Source organism: Rutidosis leptorrhynchoides, chromosome 3 (assembly GCF_046630445.1).
Source record: "Rutidosis leptorrhynchoides isolate AG116_Rl617_1_P2 chromosome 3, CSIRO_AGI_Rlap_v1, whole genome shotgun sequence".
NCBI classification, from domain to species: Eukaryota; Viridiplantae; Streptophyta; class Magnoliopsida; order Asterales; family Asteraceae; genus Rutidosis; species Rutidosis leptorrhynchoides.
The window spans coordinates 396059231-396081430 of record NC_092335.1 but is presented as its reverse complement, the minus strand read 5'-3'; the positions used below and the strand labels follow the sequence as shown (position 1 = coordinate 396081430).

General features: G+C 30.2%; 1 protein-coding gene across 2 annotated transcripts; it reads left to right on the top strand.

Annotated features, from left to right (window-relative positions):
- Positions 1-16716: 16716 nt before the first annotated feature.
- Positions 16717-19146, top strand: LOC139897710 (myb family transcription factor PHL8). Of its 2 annotated transcripts, none has more exons than XM_071880403.1 (6): positions 16717-17185; positions 17278-17354; positions 17442-17499; positions 17597-17669; positions 17758-17827; positions 18430-19146. In XM_071880403.1, the coding sequence occupies exons 1-6, from the start codon at positions 17053-17055 to the stop codon at positions 18901-18903; spliced, it is 885 nt and encodes a 294-aa protein (XP_071736504.1). In that variant the 5' UTR covers positions 16717-17052; the 3' UTR covers positions 18904-19146. The 2 variants fall into 2 exon arrangements, with proteins under 2 accessions (XP_071736504.1, XP_071736505.1); XM_071880404.1 differs by having other exon boundaries at positions 16718-17185; positions 17603-17669.
- The last annotated feature ends 3054 nt before the right edge of the window (positions 19147-22200 follow it).

Sequence of the window (22200 nt, the reverse complement as noted above, 5' to 3'; positions counted from 1 at the left end):
TATTTCTTTTAGGTTTTACGAGATGAAGAATTCCTTTGATTTGAACCATGGTCTACTACTACACGCTATGATTACTAAACGTAATAATAACATCTTCCCGAGTGAACTGGTATCATTTATAAGAGGCAAAATGGATGAAGTAAGGAAAGAACTCAGGAAGAATCATAATAAGATACATTTTGGTAAAGGAAAATCAAAATCCGCAACAAAAAGAAGAGCACGACACCTTGAAAGATGTCATAAATGCGGAATATGGTCACATGAAGGGAAATGTTCGAACAATCAAACACATTCCAATACCGAGTTCGTTACTTTATGCAGAAAAGGAACGTTCATATGTTTAGAAGAAAAGTTATTGAAAAATCGAGGTTACGCCTATGTAGATATGGAAAACCAAATCGAACGACTCTCTTATGAGTCAACTAAAGCAGGTCTCTGAGAATTCTATCTAATAGTTAAGTATGTACAGTTTTTAATTTTATTTTTATTGCTTTTAACCTTTTGATAATAAACGCTGAATCGTTCGTTATAAAGTATTAAATTGATTTTCAATAAAATTAGGTATAATAAACCGAAATTATTGATATCATACAAAAATTTAATTCATCACTGCGAAATTTACCGTTTATTCATAAGGTATAAATATCTTTCAACAATCAATCCAAAATATTTCAAAAATTCGTGAGGAGTAAAACTAGGTAATATAGCCGAAATTACTTTGCCCAAAAGAGGGACGTATATTTTTGTTAATATTTGATTGATTAAAGTGGGATAAAAGACCAAAAAGATTTTTTTTTTATTTTTACCTTGTTTTTAAAATTAATATATAACTATATTATTTTAAATGTAAGTTTGTAAACTAATGTATATAAATACTAATAATATTTATATGAAATTTTATGCATTTTAAATTTAAGTTTGGTGTAAATTTAAAAACAAAAATTTACTTTACTTCATTAAGTTAAAATTTGAATTTCTAAAATTCATCGTGAGTTGAAGACTAGGTCGTTGAACCGAAATTGTTTTACCCGAGGGCGGGACGAGAAATTTTATTATCATTATTTTTAATTTTGTTGATCTAAAGTATGCCAAAAACATTAAAAAAAAAAAGCACCGCACTCGCGGAGCTCCTGAGGGGAAATAGAACCGCAGTCGCGGAGAATCAAAATCTCAGACCAGTTAACTGGTCGAGACAGACCAGTCCACACACACCCATCTCATTTTTTTGCAAAAAACACCCACAAAACACTCCCAAATTCGCAATGTTTCACCGTTAATCATCAAATTTCTTGCTAAAAACATGTTGAGAAGAATTCTACCAAGAAGTTTTTCAATGAGATCGGTAATTTCTACACACAAACACTCTTTAATTCGAATTTTAAGTGTTCTTGAGCATATTTTAACCTAATTTGATTTTGATGAATTCTAGCTTAATTGTGCTTAAATTGTTTGTATATTATGCTTGTATAACCTAGATTGATGTTATTTAACATGATTAGAAGCCTTAAACTTCAAATTTTTAACAATCTAGGGTTTGTGTTCTTGAGCAAAATTGGGGCTTTTTGATATAAACAGGTTATGGCCAATTTTTGTTATGAATTGTTGCTAAATTAAGTAGTGTAACATGTTTAGGTTACTAAATGATCAAAACTTTGATCCTAAACATGATTTTTGAGCATTAAATTGTTGACTTTTTAAGTCTAAAATACATGAACTTGATTATTTTGATATGAATGCCATTTGAAACTAGTTTAATTACTAGTAATGGTTATTTTGACATGTTATTTGAGTAGAATGCTTATGAACTTTGTATACATTTTCATATATGCTTATTGAAAAAAATGTAGAATTGTTAATATTATGAAAATGCGTATAAAGTTTAATTTGAATTAAACATGTCATTATGATTGTTTCAATCTATGATTTTGCTAACACTAATGCATATTTGGATGCACAAAAATTGTGTTTAATGTGTTTTACAGACTGAAAGGGGTGAATCTTCATCCGCGTCTCAGGCTCACAATGCTCCTCCTGAGAATGCAGGTGAACAGGAGATTAACGATCAATACAGACAAGATCTACCTCATCCATTCATTGCATATTCAAATATACATGTGGCAGATTTACACCCTAATTTAAGATTTGACAGACATTGGATAGATTATCCAAAACATCAGAGAAACTTACACATTCTTCAGTCTAAGGATGTTGAAGTGCCCAGGGTGATAGATTGGGAACCATTAGAAACAGTGGGATTGGCCGAACCAATCAGGGAATTACTTTACCAAAGGTATGGTAATTCTACTTTTAATGATTGGGAACGTTTATTTACTATACGTAGGCCTGTATATAGGGAATGGTGTGTGGAATTATTATGTAGTGTTGAAATAAATGATCGGGTAGCTAGCTTAACCGATCAGAGTTTTATTAGATTTTTGTTAGGAGGTGTGATGCATCATATGTCTCTACTAGATATGGCTCAAGCTTTGTGTATATATACGCCTGAGGAATTAGTATCTAATGATTGTCAAAGGTTGATAATTAATGGTAGAAGGGTTGATGAAAATTTTGATATGAATGGAATATGGAGTAGAATGACTAGCCATAACCGATTTCGTGGGGGATCTTACTCTTATACCGATATTGATAGAGCTGAGCTAAGAGTGATTCATAGGTTCTTAGCAAACTCGATTACACAACGAGGTAGGAATAAAGAAAAGGTAAATGAAAATGATCTATTTTACCTCATGTGTATTCGAGACCCACGGAGCGTTGTGAACATACCTTATTGTGTGGGTTATTACTTATCAGTAATTGTAAGGGGTATGCGAAATAATAGTATAATAGGAAGTGGAATTTTCATTACTTTAATTGCTGAGTATCTCAATGTGGATAGAAATCAGGGGGGATTATTAGTTGCAGTACCAGAACCCCGTGATAGAATTGATTTACGCGTGTATCATGGTGCAAAGGTTTTAAAGAAATGACATAACACTGCAGTACCATATGATGGCACGCATCCACAAGTAGAACGAGATCAGGAGCAAGGTAATGCGGGTGGAGGAAACCAAATGACAGATATAGAAAGAATAATGGCCCAAAGTGCATACAATCAGGCTATGCAACGTGAGTTTCAGGCTTGGCAATATCATCAAGAATATATCAAAGCCTATTTAGCCTCCCAAGGTAGGAACTACATTCCTACTGAACCGGCCTATTTTCCTCCATGGACCGACGATACACGACCACCTTTTCCTACATATGACCCATTCCAAGCGTATCAAAACATATACCACGAACCTTGGAACCCCTTCTGGTACAATCAGAATCAACCCTAATTTTCTTAGTTTTATTTATTTTATTATTTGTAATGTTACTTCATTTAATATTTATTTTGGTATTGTAATAGTTTTTATAGTTTTCTAACGTTTTAAATATTAGATTTTATAAATTTTTGAACGTGGGGTGATATACTCAACTTCAAATATATATATATATATATATATATATATATATATATATATATATATATATATATATATATATATATATATATATATATATATATATATATATATATATATATATATATATATATATATATTTTGTAGTTTATCTTATGTACAAAACAGGGTAAAACAGCCCATTTTTAAAGACTGGCATTAAGTTCAGCAAAAGCTATTAATTTTGACGACGAGTCGAAAACAAATGTGATATAACAACTGCAGGAATGAACAAATGAAGTGCACCATTTATCATTCAAACAAAAAACAATATGTTTGGAAACTTTGATAAAATTTAATCATTTTTCTACGCTAATCACCCTCAATAATTTAAATTGTTACTGATTTCTTGCAAATGAGGGCATTGCAAGATCTTAAATGTGGGAAGGGATTAAATTCTTTCGGTTTTAAAAATTTGGACTTATACACTTGGTTTAATAGCCACCGTTAAATTTTACTAGTAACGCAGTAGTTGTATTAGAATCTAGTGCTCTCTGATAATAAAGAACAGCCCTAGTCTTATATACTGACTACCCACTTCTAGTAAAATTTTCAACTAAATGAACTCAAAATAATGTTTATACATATTTATGAACGATAAAACTAGGTGTTAACACCGAAATTATTGTTACCTCGGAAAGGACATAAATTGATAAACAACCCAAAACGCTTGAATTCATTTAAAATGGAATAGAAGAGAATAAAAAGGTAAAGAAAGAAAAATAAAAGCCAAGTGTGGAAAATATTTACCAAGTTATTTAAAAAACATATCACATATTTTTGTACAAATAATTGAAGATATTTTTGTTTTGGACGATATTTAATCAGTTTTACCCAGTTTATTGTAATATAAATAGAATTTAAAAGGAAGTAAAGTCTTCCGAGAAAAAAGACACGCGCTTCTTGATTTAGGTCAGGAAGTTTTCGTCCAGACCAGTTGTAAAGTCTACGAAAAACCTTGAAAAGTTTTCTAAAAAATTAGCTGGAAATCCACGGACCTCAGCATCAAACAAGGTCGCCAAGTGGTCAGACTTATCCTAACCATGAGAGGATCTGTCTCGTACAATGGGGAGCACCGTGCAAATTAGCTTATAAGACTAATGAATCAGATCCCCAGAAAGGATAATCTCCTTAAAAGATTAAAAATCAGCTTTTAAGCCTGATATTACTCAATCCTTGAGATTGACCTTAAAGATTGAGAATTCAAACTCATGGAATTCGATGATATCTAAACTCGAGCTTGAACGAGAAAATATTTTGACCAAAATTACAAGCCGATTTGTTTTCTGAAAACCTATTTTCAATGCGTTCATTACCATTGAACGTAAAATCCTGAGAATTCATCGGAATTCATTAGTTCACCTGAACCAAATCGGGTGTCAACCGTAAGAACGGTGGTTACATAGAATGGTCGAAGACAGGACCTTGTGCCAGACCGAAAAACTATAGGGTGATCTTTACTATTGCTCCTACAAAGGATAGTAATTGCATCCGACACGATATAGACCATAATCAAAAGCATGTCATTAGACAGTGCCTTAACAGTTGCTTGTTTAACGCTTTTCTTTACAACCGGATGGTAGTTTACCGAAAGGTAATATACAGAGCAAGTATACTGGACGTGTTGCTTTCCTAATACAAGGTTAGCAAGTGGGTGACATAAAATCGCAAGTTTTGAGCTAAAATTTTCAAATCTGAAATCCATAAAACCCACAAAAATATTTTGCAAACACCGGTGAAGGGTTATTCCGGAAAACTTATATAGGGTAAGAGCTAGAATGAATTTTCAAAAGATCAAATGTTTTCATAAAGATCCAATTTCCTAAAGGATCTAAATTTTCATAGTCATGTGGGACTGTAAACCACAATGTTACTATCATTGTTCATACCGCCGTATTAAAATCACTAACATACAAAGTGAGAAGAATAAAGAAGTGATTCTAGTAAAGTTATATTTAAGTTCTATATTGCTTGAGGACAAGTAACGCTCAAGTGTGGGAATATTTGATAATGCTAAAAACGAACATATATTTCATAGCATTATCCTTCAAGAAAGACAAGCTTTTAGTTGCAATTGTTCTATTTACAAGTGATATTCGTTTAAATAATAAAAGGTAAAGACAAAAGACAGATTCGACGATTTGAAGAAGCAAACGACCAAAACGCTAAAAAGTACAAAGTACGATCCAAGTGGTTCAAATTATTGATGAGAAACGTATAAAAATTACAAGTGTACAAGCCATAAAAAGCAAAGTACAAGATATTAAATTATACAAAAAGGCGTTCGAAAATCCAGAACCGAGACATGAACCAACTATCAATGTACGACTCAACAGAGCTAAAAATACAAGTCAACTATGCACAAGAATATAATATAATATATAATTAATTATATATATATATATATAATAAAATAATCAACAGCCCACATTTAATTCATTTGGTGAACTGGAATCCAAAGCTCCGTGACTGCGGAGCTGTGAGGAACAATACTATAGCGATCGCGGAGCTCTACAGTTAAAAATGGGCCTATAAAAGGCCACGAATTCAGCCGATGAACGTACCCCTTTTTCTACTTCAATCTCTTAATCTATATTTATATATTTATATTTATAATTTTAATTTTAATTTAAGATTAATAATAAGGTTATTGTAGCGAATGTTTTAAGGTTTTGTAAGTCAAAACTCTGTCAGTGTAACACTACGCGATTAATACTCATTGTAAGTTATGTTCAACCTTTTTAAATTAATGTCTCGTAGCTAAGTTATTATTATGCTTATTTAAGCCAAAGTAATCGTGATGTTAGACTAAATATTAAAGACGGGGTTATTGGATGTTGGACCATAATTGGGGTTTGGACAAAAGATCGACACTTGTGGAAATTGGACTACGGGCTATTAATGGGATTTATATTAATTAAATGATATCTCGTTGATTTAATATAGAAATTTATAATTTGACGTGTTTATATATAACCACATACGCTTGACTGGGTACGGTGGGCGGGATATCTATAAATACTAATAATTATTCATTTGACCGGACACGAGGATGGATTAATAGTCACTGGACTCATTAAAACAGGGGTGGATTACATTCAAGGGTAATTGGTGTAATTGTTAACAAAATATTAAAACCTTGAATTACACACAGTCGATAACCTGGTGTATTCATTAAACAAAGTATTAAGACCTTGTTACAGTTTAAATCCCCAATTAGTTGAAATATTTGACTTCGGATATAAGGGTAATTTGACGAAGACCTTCGCACTTTATAATTATGACCGATGGACTATTATGGACATAACCAGATGGACATATCGAATAATCTAGGACAAAGGACAATTAACCCATGGTAATAAATTAAAATCAGCACGTCAAATATCATGATTACGGAAGTTTAAATAAGCATAATTCCTTTATTTTATATCTCATCGCACTTTTATTTATCATTTTATTTATCGTACTTTTATTTTATTGCACTTTTAATTATCGTACTTTTAAATTATCGCATTTTTATTACTCGTCATTTACTTTACGCTTTAAATTAAGTTGTATTTATATTTAATATTTTACATTAGGTTTTAATTGTGACTTAAGTTTTAAAATCGACAAACCGGTCATTAAACGGTAAAACCCCTCTTTTATAATAATAATAATACTACTTATATATTTATATTTATACAAATATAGTTAATAAAAATATAGCGTTAAACTTAGCCAGCTCCCTGTGGAACGAACCGGACTTACTAAAAACTACACTACTCCACGATTAGGTACACTGCCTATAAGTGTTGTAGCAAGGTTTAGGTATATCCCATTCAATAAATAAATAAATAACTTGTGTAAAATTGTATCGTATTTAATAGTATTTCGTAGTAAAATATAATCTATTTCGTACTACACGTCTCACACATCACTAAGCATGGCAATCTAGCAACAGTATAAACAAAGTAGCACAACTTGCTACTCTATGCTACACCCGAAAGTAGTCCACTCACCAATTACCAGCAAAACTCAGTAGTCTAATGTCACTGAGTCTTCACATCCACTTTATCACCTGAGAATAATACGTACCAAGTCAGTACACTTATCTCAATCACCTTTTATTAAACTAAACAGTTTCAATCATCAAACGGTTCAGCATAACCAAATCATAAAATATATAAACTATATCCATTACAAATTTTAACATATGAACAACATATATTTAGATTTGATCACTACCATATTAGTTATCATAACTAATAAAAACTAAATACTAATCCATATAACATAATTTTACACTTAGAACCATCTATTTTATCATATATAAATATCACATATTCATATAAATTAAGTTATATATATATATATATATATATATATATATATATATATATATATATATATATATATATATATATACATATATATATATATATATATATATATATAATCCATAAAAACCTCATTATTGTAACTAATAAAATGCATATAGTTACCTTGATGTAGGAGCTAATAATCACCACAAGACTTGATTAAATCATAAAACTCAAAAGCTAAGAATTATGATTCAATGTGTTTTGATCTTACATATATATATAGTGAATGAAAGAGCATGAATCAACGATTAAAAGCATGATATTATGCCATGTGTCCAAGTCTATGCCAAGTGTCAAATTCTATGCCATGTGTCAAATTCTACCATGATAGCTTGCCATGTGTCAAGTCTACCATTCTATTTATTACAATTATATTTAAATCATATTATAAAATAATATTATTTCTACATTTCGTCTAGGCCATTAATCGGGGTGTTACACCATTCTCCTGAATGGAATCAATATCAAGAGTTACTTCGTTCCACATGTGTGGCTAGCGCCGAAACTGACGACCAAGTAGCCGCTATAAATGCTCAATTGGCCAAATTCAACTGACAATTGAAAAAGATTACCAAGGAGCTACATACTATAAAAGTAGGTTGTGACATGTATGGAGGACCACTATCGAAGGATTGCGATGCAAGTATAACTATGGAACATATTGAAAATGTTTTGTATGTGAATCATCGCCAAAACATCAAAAACTTCAATAACTATCTGAATCCAGCATACCAATCCAATCCGAATCACTTTACTTCACCACGAGGAAATCCGTCGAGATTCTATCCTAGAAATCCCACTCCAAATTCATCTGCCAACCAAGGAAAGATCCAAGAAAATCGAACTTGGAAGGAATCCTCGCCACCTTCTTTAAAAGACAAACCAATGCCACTGACGCACTCAAAGGACAAATAAGTCAAGTGCAAAATAACCACCAGGCTTCTATTCAAAACTTACAAATGAGTGTGGTTCGACCATTCAATCTAATAGAAGAAAAGGTGACTGCTAGCACTATAGAGGGTGAAAAGAGCAAAAATGTGAATATCGCTCCCACAAACATGATTTCAACTACTTGCATCGCGAAACCATTAAACATGGAACCTGATGAGGAATTCGAAAGGTGGGAGAGAAAGATGTATGAAGAAAGTAAAGCCAAGGAAAAGAGAGTAAATGAGTTGAGATAAGACTTCATTAAAGAAATAAAGCTACGAGTTGAAGGATTCATGTCTTAGATGGATGATCCAGGAGAATTCCTAGTACCTTGTGAGCTTGAAGATAAGAAAGTATATAACTTACTCGCTGACCTTAGAGCAAGTGTGAATGTAATGCCATATTTAATGTTTAAGAGGATTGGAATTGGTTACCTAACCCTGACAGCCAATGGATTTCGATTTTGCACCTTCGAAGTAAGTCAATTATTAGATCTCCAGGTTTGCACCTTCAAATTCTTCAAGAACTTTTGAGTTTATGTTTTTACGGAGGTGGTGGTAGTAGATGGCGTGGTTGACGGTGGTGGTTTTATTTAGTTCTTTTATGTTTACTAATCGCAAAACTTTGTTATTTTATGTTTAACTTACGATTTGGTTGGTAACCGTTTTTAACTGACATGCAACATTTCAAAATCGAAAAAATCTCTAGGTGAAAGAGAGTGTTTTAATTTTATGAGTGTAATATTTTGCGACCTAGTAATACGCATAACAAAACACTTGCACGTTGTAAGGTTTACAAGATCCCTACTTTCGATCTTGTGAGTCATGTTTTTTCAGTCATGGTCTTGAGTTATGGTTGCAATCAATTGTGATGACCCGAAAATTTCCGACCAAATTTAAACTTAATCTTTATATGATTTCGACACGATAAGCAAAGTCTGTAATGTTGAGTCTCAAAAATTTTAGAACTATATTCATGTAATCAAATACCCTCTGACTGTGCTCGACGATTCACGAATATTTATGTGTATATAGATATGTATATATAATATATAGTTATATTAATTGAAAACGTTAATGAAGTATTAAATGTATAATACTTTACATGAACGTATCTATTTCAATATATTTATCGATGAAATTATAAAATAATATCAAATGATTGAGTTATCAGATACATTGTGTTATGATTACGGGTCTCCGTTGGGAGGTCCACTATGATTTAAGAAATCTTTCCCTTTTTACGATATTCGGAATAATTGGTAAAGTAAATTTACAAGTTAGAACAAAGTGCCAATTAACGAGTGTTAGACAAAAGTTAGTGGAGATTCATGTTTGATCTCCAATACATGCTTTACAATAATTTTCTCGTGACTTTTGATGCGGTAACTATCCAGCTTTCATATTATTTAATGTGAAAATGAAATTATGGAATGTAGATAATTTAGATAATGGATATCGACAAGTTAAGTAAATCGACGTTTTACTTTAAAATGATTTCATACATGTACTTAACCATTGGACTTTATCCTATGCTTCACCAACCTTTGGTAATTTAAAAAAAACTTGAAACCTGTTATGAGTTTTATATGATTTTACTTTTCTAAAATATTTTATAACGATTTTCATTATTTTAACCTGTTAACAAAATGATTCTTATTTTTAAATTATTCTTTTCTAAAGTATATTTAACCTATGGCAAATATATTTTTATTATTTCAAAAAGGTAAAAGTATTACTAAATAATAATTTCAAAACGATTTTAAGTTATATAATGAACTTTGAAATATAATTAGTTTTGAAAAACTAAATATTATATTATTAAATAAATATTTCCAATATATATAAATTTATATTTCTAAATGAAAATATATATATATATATATATATATATATATATATATATATATATATATATATATATATTTTACAAAGTGATAAAATATAATATTAACTTAGTCATAAAACGTTTTGATTTAAAATAATATTATTAAATATACTTTGATAAATAACGAGACTTTGATTTAAGGGTTAAAGCCAAAAATAGGCTACAAACTTACACAAATGTACCGATGTCGCCCACAAACTCATTTTCGTCCTACTGTCGCTTACAAACTTTCAAAAAGTGTTCCAATGTAAACAAAAACTTTCAAAAAGTGTACCAATGTAAATAAAAATTACTTGCTACCACCTAAACCGGTCAAAATTGACACGTGTCGTTCGTGGATTGGATCTTAATTCTTAAAAAAAAAATAGGTCAAAATTAGTATGTAACAGGTCAAAACACCAAAATGTTGATATTAGCACATTTTTTCAAAGTTTGTAGGCGGCAGTAGGACAGAAATGAGTTTATGGGCGACATAGGTACATTTGTGTCAGTTTGTAGCCTATTTTTGGCTTTAACCCTTGATTTAAAGAAGCAAATAACCAAAACACTCAATTGTATAAATTACATTTCTTGTAATATGAATTATTGGTGAATATGTCTAATTATTATTAGAGGTACTTACCGCGAAACGTAAAGTACCAATTTTCTAAGCGTACGAAAATGCGTTCGAGAAACCAAAACTGGGACATTAGTCGAGCATCAACGTACGAGTCATTGGAACTAGCATTACATATCAACTATACACGAGAATATAATATAATATATATTTAATTATATAGATTAAATATATATTTATATATAATATTAATATATAAGTGTCGGTAGCCTGTTTAATGCAAATGTGAGCTGGGATCCAAGGCCATGCGATCGCATGGCCAATAGCCTTCCAATCCATGCGATCGAATGGAGGGTTGGTGGCTGAAATGTGTATAAATCGAATTCGAGTTCTGGTTCCAGTTTCATTCACTTCTCTCTCGATATCTATACATATAAATATATATTATTATTATTATTAGTATTATTAATCTTATTATTATTATTATTATTATTATTATTATTATTATTAGTAGTAGTAGTAGTAGTAGTATTATTATTAGCATTATACATAAAATACTACGACGAGGTTATGAGTAATCGATTTCAAAATGAGTTTTCGAGTGGGTTAAAGCTAAGGAGATTATGGGTTATAGCTATGGAGGTTATGGGTAATGTTCATGGGTATTGTTCGTGGGTCCAACCTAGCGTTTATCCGTTCCGTTGCATCTGCGTACTTTTCTGCAATATTGAGTCACAATATTGATACGTGAGTGACGATTCCAGTTTCAATTATTATTATTAATATTATTATTAGTATTAGTATTATTATCACTATTATTATTGTCATTAAGTAGTAGTAGTATTATTATTATTATTATTATTATTATTATTATTATTATTATTATTATTATTATTAGTCGTATTATCACTAAGATCATTATTAGTATTATCATCGTTATTAAGATTTTATTATTGTTATTATTAGTACCATTATCACTATAAATAGTATTATTATCATTATTATTAAGATTATCATTATTAGTATGATTATGATTATGACTATAGGGTTACATTATAGAAGTGTACTAAAAGCGACTAAATAAGATGATTACGATATAACAAGTATAAGTAGTAGGATTTAGTTAAGATACTGTTAAAAATATGATTTAGATAAAATTATTATTTTTATCATTATTAGAATTATCATTTACATTAATATTAGTATTATTATTAAAATGATTATTATTCTTATCATTAATATTAGTACTAAAATTATTATTATTATTATCATTAAAACATCGTTATCATGTAAAATTTATCATTTTTATCTTTTTATTTAAAAATTATCATTTTTATTAATATTATTAGAATTATTAATAATTTCAATATTGTTATCATTATTATTATCATTAACATGATTATTATATATTTTTAATATTATTATTATGACATTATCATTATTACAAATAAAATATTATTTATTATAAAAAATATTATTATCATTAGAAAATATAATTATTGTTATCATTTCTTTATCATTACTATTACTATTATATTTAAAATTATTATTATTATTATTATTATTATTATTATTATTATTATTATTACAAAATAATATAACTTTTGTTTATTATTATTATTTTATCAAATAAATAATTGATACAAAGATATATTTATAATACAACTATATTAATATTACATACACTATATTTTTATCATTTAAAATGATATTAATTAAGTTATATACAAATTACATTAATTAATATATAAAAATATTTTTATCATATATAAATCTTAACATAAATTTTTATCAATAATACATAATAATGAATGATGAAATATTTTAATAAATATTAACTATATAAATATCAAGTACTTAAAATACGTAGAATATATAAGTTATTTAATTAATAAAATAACATATAATTCATTAAATATAACAATTATATTAATAATATAAAAATATACATAAACTTATTATGTGTTTTAATATAAATATAACTGATATAGGTTCGTGAATCCGAGGCCAACCCTTCACTTGTCCAGTGCCGTCATATGCATAATTGCTACGAAATGTTGTATCGTGAGTTTCATTTGCTCCTTTTTAAATGCTTTTGCAATATATATTTTTGGGACCGAGAACACATGCGCTGTTTTTTATAAATGTTTGACGAAATAGACACAAGTACTCGAAACTACATTCTATGGTTGGATTATCAAACCGAATATCACCCTTTTTAGTCTGGTAACCTAAGAATTAGGGAACAGACACCATAATTGACGCGAATCCTAAAGATAGATCTATCGGGCCCAACAAGCCCCATTCGGGTTACGGATGCTTTAATACTTCGATTTATCATATCCGATGAGAGTCCCGGAATGATGGGGATATTCTAGATGCATTTTGTTAATGTCGGTTACCAGGTGTTCACCATATGAATGATTTTTATACACAGGTTATGTGTATCATATTTTGTACACGGGTTACGTGTGCGGTTAAATATTTGAAATCTTGTGGTCTATTAAAATTATGGAAATGTTAGATAATGATAAACTAATGAACTCACCAACCTTTTGGTTGACACTTTTAAGCATGTTTATTCTCATGTATGAAAGAAATCTTCCGTTGTGTATTTGCTCATTTAAAGATATTACTTGGAGTCATTCATGACATATTTCAAAAGACGTTGCATTCAAAACATTTGAGTTCAAAAAGATTGTTGATAGATGAATGACATATTAGTCAATTATATTTGGGAAACATGATAATTTCATTGGTATGCATATTTGTAAACTTTCGTCGAAATGAAAGTTTGTCTTTTAAAAAGAATGCAATGTTTATAAAATGTATCATATAGAGGTCAGAACCTCGCAATGTAATCAACTAAGGTGAATCGTTTATAATCGGTATGAACGGGTCCTTTCATCAACTACTAGTTAGTTGTAATTATATATTGTTTTTTCCTAGATAACTTTGCGTGTATTTTGTATTTTAACAGTTATATTTTGCGCGTATTGTGGTTATATAAGTTGTAAAGGTTCCATAAATTAAACAATGCAACATACAATAAAATATTTCATAAATTAAACAATGCTAACAAATTAAATAATATGCAACTTACTATATAAAAGAAACTTCCATTAATTAAACAATGCAACCGTACTTTCGAAGATGGCGAAAATAACAAATAACCGCTCTTTTTCAACTTGTTTATCATATTTGTAAGTGTACACTACTCTTTTGACCCAAACAATAAGCTCTAATAATAGCTTGTGTTTCTCGAAAGTAGAGCTATCGGTGGATCTTATCGTTTCATTCAAAATGAAGTAGCGTATACTTAAAAATATGATAGACAAGTTGAGAAAGTGCGGTTAGTTGAGTTATTATTTTCGTCATCTATAGGCTTGTGGTGGATATGAACTTAAAAATATCTTCCCTAGAACTTCGACATAGTATACATGTATGTTTGCTGTCATGGTCAAGCGAGTGCAGTGTGATAGTTAACCTATTGATTTGCTGCATCAAAAGAAAATTTTAGTTCGTGGTAAATACAAGATACACTTAGACTAGAAAAACCTTTGCCCAAAAAGAATATATTTTTGAGCACATGTTTTGAAGTTAAAAAAGAAAATGGACTCGATTAAGGGTGATCAACTTGTCTTGGGATATTTATTTTGAATGCGATAATTTTTGTATTCATGTTCGACCCCCTTCTCTCTTGGTGAATCGACTTCTTTTCTTCGTAAAATTCCGTCTTAAGATTAACCACTTACCAACCCGTGAAGGGTTGTGACGCTGGACCAAGCACGAAGAACAAATTTATATATGTACTGTTTCGATCGTCATTTGTTGGCTCTCTCCATCTCTTCTTAACTTCCCCCGGGTTTCGTGCAAGGTGAATACTTCAATGGTCTTCAAACAATTTTGGCATACATCTAAAGTAGTTAATTGTAGTTTTTTTTTTCTTTTTTTTTTTTCTGTATGGTGAAGCAGTTGATTGGAGCTGTGTGTTTAGTATTTAAGAAGTGAAAATGTTATCCAAAAAAATCTACAGTATCTGAAACATGTCACAAAATCGTATTTGCAAAAATCTGATCTAGTCACAAGTCGCATGATGGGATCTTGCGAACCTTGCGACTCGCAACTTCCAAAATCGCAAGTCATTTGTTCTCGGTCATGAGCTTAGTTTGAATTTTCTAGGTCATGACCTAGAATTCACAGAGTCGCAAGGTCGTAAAATTGGCTTGGGACTTGCAAGGTTATTCTAATAAATACGAATTATTGAGGACGAATCGTTAGAGTGAGTTATGAAAATGTGTGTTTTAGTCAATAACATCTATCAATAATTTTGTGAAAGAAAATATATGTGAAGGGACTCGAGAATCTTGAATTGGCGTGAATTAAAGAACACATATATGCCCCTCACCATGATAGAATATGACAATAAAATGAAAATATCTTATAGAACTTGAAGACCTCATTAATTCGACTCATTTGCTTGTCATTCATCTTGGCCTGAATATGTATTGACACGTTATTCGATCTACCTAATTTATTACTCCGTATACAGTTATTATTAATTTATTATAATTTAAATGTGGATGTGGATGTGGATGTGGATGTGGATGTGCGTTCATGTATGTATATTTAATTTATGTTGGCATGGTCTTAAGAAATGATTCTTAAATGAGTCATTGCTGAATTGGTTATTCTCTTAATTACTTTTATTATTATTCTTTCACTTATTTAATTTAAATATTAATATAAAATATTAATAGCTGTTGAGAGCATAAAAACAAGAAATTTGTCTTAAAATCTATTGTTGGATTCTTTGATTCCCCTAAGCCTACAAACAACAAAAGGAATCTGCCAATCCCACCATATAATCCACCAAAAATAGGCGAATCAAATAAAAGTAAAAGAAAAAAACTCATTTGCCATCACTTTCACTCTCCAAAAGAAAAAATCCATCAAAAATCACCCATCCCACTAATGTAATAAGTCTCTTTTTCTCAAAGTTTCTTGCAATTTTAGAAAGTTGATCCCATTATGATCATGGTAGGGTTCACTTAATTCATTACAAATCTAGTAAGATAAAATAATTAAAGATCATATATACCAATGTATTTGCCACTATTGACAAGTATAGATGGATTATAATCTACAAATGTTGATATGATGAAATCAAGAAATGTAAGTTGTTAGTCATTGTGTCGCTACGAATGAACATTATTCTTATTCGGACACAAAGTCACTCGCAAATTCATATAGTAAAACGGATAAAGTTTTCCCTGTTGTATTTCACATTATCTTTTGGACGAGTTAAACGTCATGGACATATTATTATGTGAAACTTGAGGAGTTGGTAATGGAAAACATGAAGATAAAAACAAATGATGCACTTTAGTTTTTCTCTCCTTTTAAGACTAAAATGAAACTATGTGTTTGCTTTCTTTGTTTTTGCACCATCAAAGATTCTCTTCATGGCATTCAAGTCAAAGTTAAATGAATATAAAAAAATACTTTATTCTTTCTTCTTTATTTTGCCAATGAATATGAAATGTGAATTGAGAGAAAAGTAGACACACAGCTCATAAGAGCATATATTCCTTCACCTTACATTACCCCACTTGTGTCTCCTGATATGGAGTGAGAACAACAACCAACCCCTTCAATTATAAAGACTAACATTCAGCTGCCACATATTTCAGGCATTAAAGAGAGAATCAACCTATATTAAACCAGTCCTATTTTATGTTTGATCAGCAAAAACACACATATATTATAAACATATATCTTTGTGTTCTTTATCTCTTTCAACCAGAAGAAAATGGCTAATGAGAATATTCAAAATCAAGATTTGAATTTGGTATTGTCAAGTGATGCTAAACCTAGACTCAAATGGACACCTGAACTTCACCAAAGATTCGTCGATGCGATCACTAAACTTGGAGGCCCTGAGAGTAAGTATTATACTTTTTTACATCATTTTAAGTAATCTTTTTGATGGGTTTATATAAAGTTTGAACCTTTATTAACTTTGATACATGGACAGAAGCAACACCAAAATCTTTAATGAGAGTTATGGGCATTCATGGGCTTACTTTATATCACTTAAAGAGTCATTTGCAGGTATTTTTACCATTAATCATAATTCATTAATTAACCCATATTATATATTAGTATTAAATATTTTTTTTTTTTTGTGTATTGATAAAGAAATATAGGTTGGGAAAGACTCAACAATCACCAGCTTGTAGTGGAAGTATGCAAGAAGGTAAATAAATATGCGTTTGATTCTTTATAATGATCAGTGTTTTTTGCAACAAATAATATCATATTGGTGACAAAGTTTAATGATTCTGTTATTTAAGATGCAGAGTTTGTTGATGATCATAAGAGTGATATCACTAGTATCGATGATGAAACTCCGAATCAGATCAATGAGTAATACCTTTTTAACTATAAAGTTTCTATCTTTTTTGTATATAAATCTTATATAGACACTAATTTATATATGTATTTATCATATAAGGAGCTTCAAAATTGCTCAGGCTTTACAGATACAAATGGAGGTACAGAGGAAACTTCATGAACAAATAGAGGTAAAACCCATAAAAAATGTATAAAAAGTACTAATGTGGTGCAAATAACTACATAAATAGACAAAATTACGCGGTTGGTCCCGCATGTGTTTGGCACATGATTGGATTTAACAACAAAAGACTAACGAGCGTCAGTGCCAGCGTCTCGATTGAATAAATTGCAACATTTAAGGTCATCCAGATTCAAAAAAATATGTCACTTATGCAATATCACACAAACATCAGGGACCAACAGCGTAATTTTGTCGCGAGAATATGCACAGACCTAAAAAAGAAGTCACTATAATTGACATTATGATGATTTATGCATGTATAGTTCACAACTCTTGAGGCAAGCCTAACTTTTTATGTAGAGTAAAAAACAAACAAAATATAATACATAATTGACATTATGATGATTTATGCATGTATAGTTCACAACTCTTGATATGTGCAAGCCTAACTTTTTATGTAGAGTAAAAAACAAACAAAATATAATACATTTTCACTACAGTCCGATTTTATTTTATTTTTTTGGCAAAAAACATGAAAATTATACAGATCATGATGATCTAGATGTGTTACAAGTTTTCAGGCGGTAAATTAAAGATCATATTTTTCAGGTACAAAGACATTTGCAACTAAGAATTGAGGCTCAGGGGAAGTATTTGCAATCGGTGTTAAGAAAAGCACAAGACACGCTCGCAGGGTACAATTCGTCGGCTATAGAAGTTGAAGTAGCGAAAGCCGAACTTTCTCATTTAGTTTCAATGGTGGATAATGGTTGTCCAAGTTCTTTATCGGTACTTACTGAATTAGAAGATTCAACTTTAAAGAAAGATCATGAAGAAACCCCGAAAACAAAATCATCGTTCGAAAGCTCGTTGACGTCATCAGAAAGTTCTGGAAGAGACGAAAACGATCATCTAGTTTTGTCATTAATGGATATGAACCCTGCGGATAGGAGTGGAATGAGTAATTTTGGGAGTGGAAGGAAGAGAAATGGGAGTACAATTTCTGATGGTAATTGTCATGGTAAAAGATTACACAAAGGCAGTAATAAAAGGTTTGATTTGAACATGTCAATTTGTGAATGACTTTGACTTTGACTTTTAGTCAAGGTCAAACACTTTGGATTTGAACAAGTGAGGGAAGAGTTCAATAAGGAGCTATTGATGGTATTTGTAACATTGGTGATGGATGAGATTTGTATGACATGCTGTGTATGTATGTACGCAAGCATGTATTCTAAAAAGTATCATATCATAGAGTATATATCCATTTAAAGAAGTATATAAATATGTATTTTGGAAGGTATATGTATGTATTTGTATTCTCACAAGCCACTATAATATAAATATTTCAGTTTGCTATTATATTCTTTGAGTTATGAAAGTTTTTTAAAAAAATAATGTGACAATTACAACAATGATTAGTAATGTAGTATCATATCATAAAGGTCAATAGATATTCACTATTTTTTTTATATAAATCCTTACAATATTATCGAAAAATATATATGATAGAAATCTTATCATCCTATTATCATAAAACATAGTAATAAATTACCAGCAGCAAACGAATTACGAATTTAATTTTAATTTATTTTATAAAATACTAGTAGTTATATTATTCATGAGATAGAATACCATATTACAATAACCTTTTCTAAGTTTGTTGAACAAAGCATATTATTTATTATTTTTGGGTAATGGAACAAATTAAGCATATTATAGTTGTAACCAATTTCATGAATTCTTGTACATAGAATCTGACAACAACCTTCACTCTAATGATAATATATATAATATACATCATGCGTTAAACATTTTAATTATGCAATAATGTCGATTTTCATATAAAAAAATCAAATTTGTGTTCTGGATATTCCCAACTCAGATTCGTCTGTATGGGTTTTTCTCAAGTGGCGAATCTGCAAATATTCGTCTTTATTCATTTGCAATTAATATTTTTTAATCAAAATTCCAATTAACTCACGATTCCGAGTTTACAATAGTAAAGTATATGGACGAGCCTCGTCCTAAAAATCTTTTGTATCCTTGTTTTCTTTCTCTTTCTGAGATTTAGATTCGTTATAAAGTTTTCGTTTATTTGTCAAAAATAAAAAATAAAGAAGAAAAAAAGCAAAAAGTAAAGTATATTGACGTGTCTTGAATTTCATTATTTTTGACGTTCATTTGTGACGACATATGTATCTGGACGCGTTTTTTTTTATAACTAAAATAACGATTACTATTAAAATTAAAGGGACCTTCATCAATAGATGAAAGACCCCAAACTGATACAAGATAGGAACCAACAACGAAGAGCTTGAAACAAGTAAACCAACCTAGACCAATCTAACTATACGCTAACTCAAAACAAGCCCAACGATACCAAAACCTATAACACAATCTAAACCGAAGATATCACAATATCACGAAGCATCTAGACAAAACACAATGCCAAAAATAATAAATCACCAGTACCACATTAACAACCCAAAAGCGTGCAAAACCAAATAACCGGCTTTAGAAGGACGTTTTTCTATTCCTCTACGTGTTGTATATGTTTATGTCTTTTATATATAATAACAAAATGTAAATTAGCTCAATTTAAAAATAGTGAACCATTCATAACCATTCATTACAATAGTCAACTTTGATCTAAACCATTGATTATCTACTAATCTACCTAATGAGCTAATAATCTAATTGTTTGATTACACATGTACCCCTAAAATAAAATAAAAACACGCGGTAGGTTTTTCAAAATTAGGGTTCTATGTTTTCTTCCGGATGTGTCACCTACAATCCATAGCAAAAACATCCTCCTCTCTTTTCTCTTACACAAAATTCGTCTACAAACACTTGCAGGACTATTGTCATACCAGAACACATACAAGAACAGAGCATACAATCTTACAAGAACACATTCAATCGCATACAATCAAACATGGAGATTCCAATTTGATTTACCGTGCTACTGATTGCAATTGAAGCATGGGTTTTCGATTTCGTCTAGGGTTTTTTATTTCCTGTTTGTCCGTTTATTATTTAACCAAGTGATTTTGATTTAGTTCCGCCCTGTGCGATTTAACCCTTCGTTGTTGGAATAAATTTGAATATGTGGAAATTCATAACTTATAACTTATTCTCACCTGATTAAATTATAATATATGATGTTTATCTGATATTTTTCTCCTATTTCTGTTCGTTGTTTTTCTCTCAGTTTCCGGCGAGGTACCGGAAGTACCTGTTGTTTCTAAAGCATCCGGTCTACTTTTTGAGAAGCGATTGATTGAACGACACATTCTGGTGAGTAATTTTTTCTTAGCTAGGGTCTATGTTATCTGACTATGTAGATACTCATGAATATGTGGATATTCATCAACATTGTATGTATTCATACTCTCTCAAACATATAAATTATTTGACTGTTATTATTTATTTGATTTGTGATTTAAGATTGATGGTTTGTGGGCTAAATGCGCTTCAAACGGGCATTGCAAAAGTGTGCAGATCAAAGAATTATAAGTGGATGAACAATGATCATATCTTCCATTTCAATAGCCACAATTTCGATTAATAGGTACCATACAAAACTGACTATGTACTGTATATAAAAAACATGTGAAATTTGGGACAAAAGTCCATTTGGGCGTATGTTAATTATGGTTTAGTTTGGTTATATGGTCAATAAGTAATTTGTTGAATTGTGGAGTGTTGAAAGTGGAAAAGATAGTGTAATTATAGCCAAAATGATGAAAATTCATTTTATGACTATTTGGACATTTGACATGGGTGAGTCAAAAAGTGCCAAAATGGGTTTTAATCAATATGAACACGTCCAGAGTTAAGTAACTTTACAAGTTTTGTTGTTTTGAAAACGAGTTTGGGTGTATTCTAGTTGAAATGGGAATTATGACCCATTTGGGTCATACGCACATATTTTGACCATATGCGTGATTTTGAGAAACGGAAACCACCAATAGATTAAAAATGTGAATTTGTACTTGTGGTATCAATTGGGTCAGCCCATGCTGTTTAGTTTATGTTTAAGTTATTAACGGCACTTTTTTACCATTTTGAGAAAAGTTTCAAAGATGACTTTCGGGACTACTTTGCAGATTCGTAAGTTGTAAATGAGTAATACTATCCTAATAAATGGTGTTTGAGCTGAGATCATCATGTGCTTCTACAAGTTGTAATATGTGCTTTTAAGAGTTGTAACATGTAATTTTGATGATGTAATATTGTTCTTTGTTCATTCCTTGATTTTATCTCCATCTACATGTTTTGGTTTACATTTTAAGCATTCTAAAGAGTTGATGGATTCAAAAGTTAATATTGTGCCTACTTTTAAATGGGTTGAATTGACACCTTTAGCCATAC

Coding starts and splice junctions, on each gene's coding strand:
- LOC139897710 (XM_071880403.1), top strand. CDS start 17,053: ATGGCTAATGAGAATATTCAAAATCAAGATTTGAATTTGGTATTGTCA. Junction 17,186..17,277: donor TAAACTTGGAGGCCCTGAGA/GTAAGTATTATA, acceptor ATACATGGACAG/AAGCAACACCAAAATCTTTA. Junction 17,670..17,757: donor ACTCCGAATCAGATCAATGA/GTAATACCTTTT, acceptor TTATCATATAAG/GAGCTTCAAAATTGCTCAGG.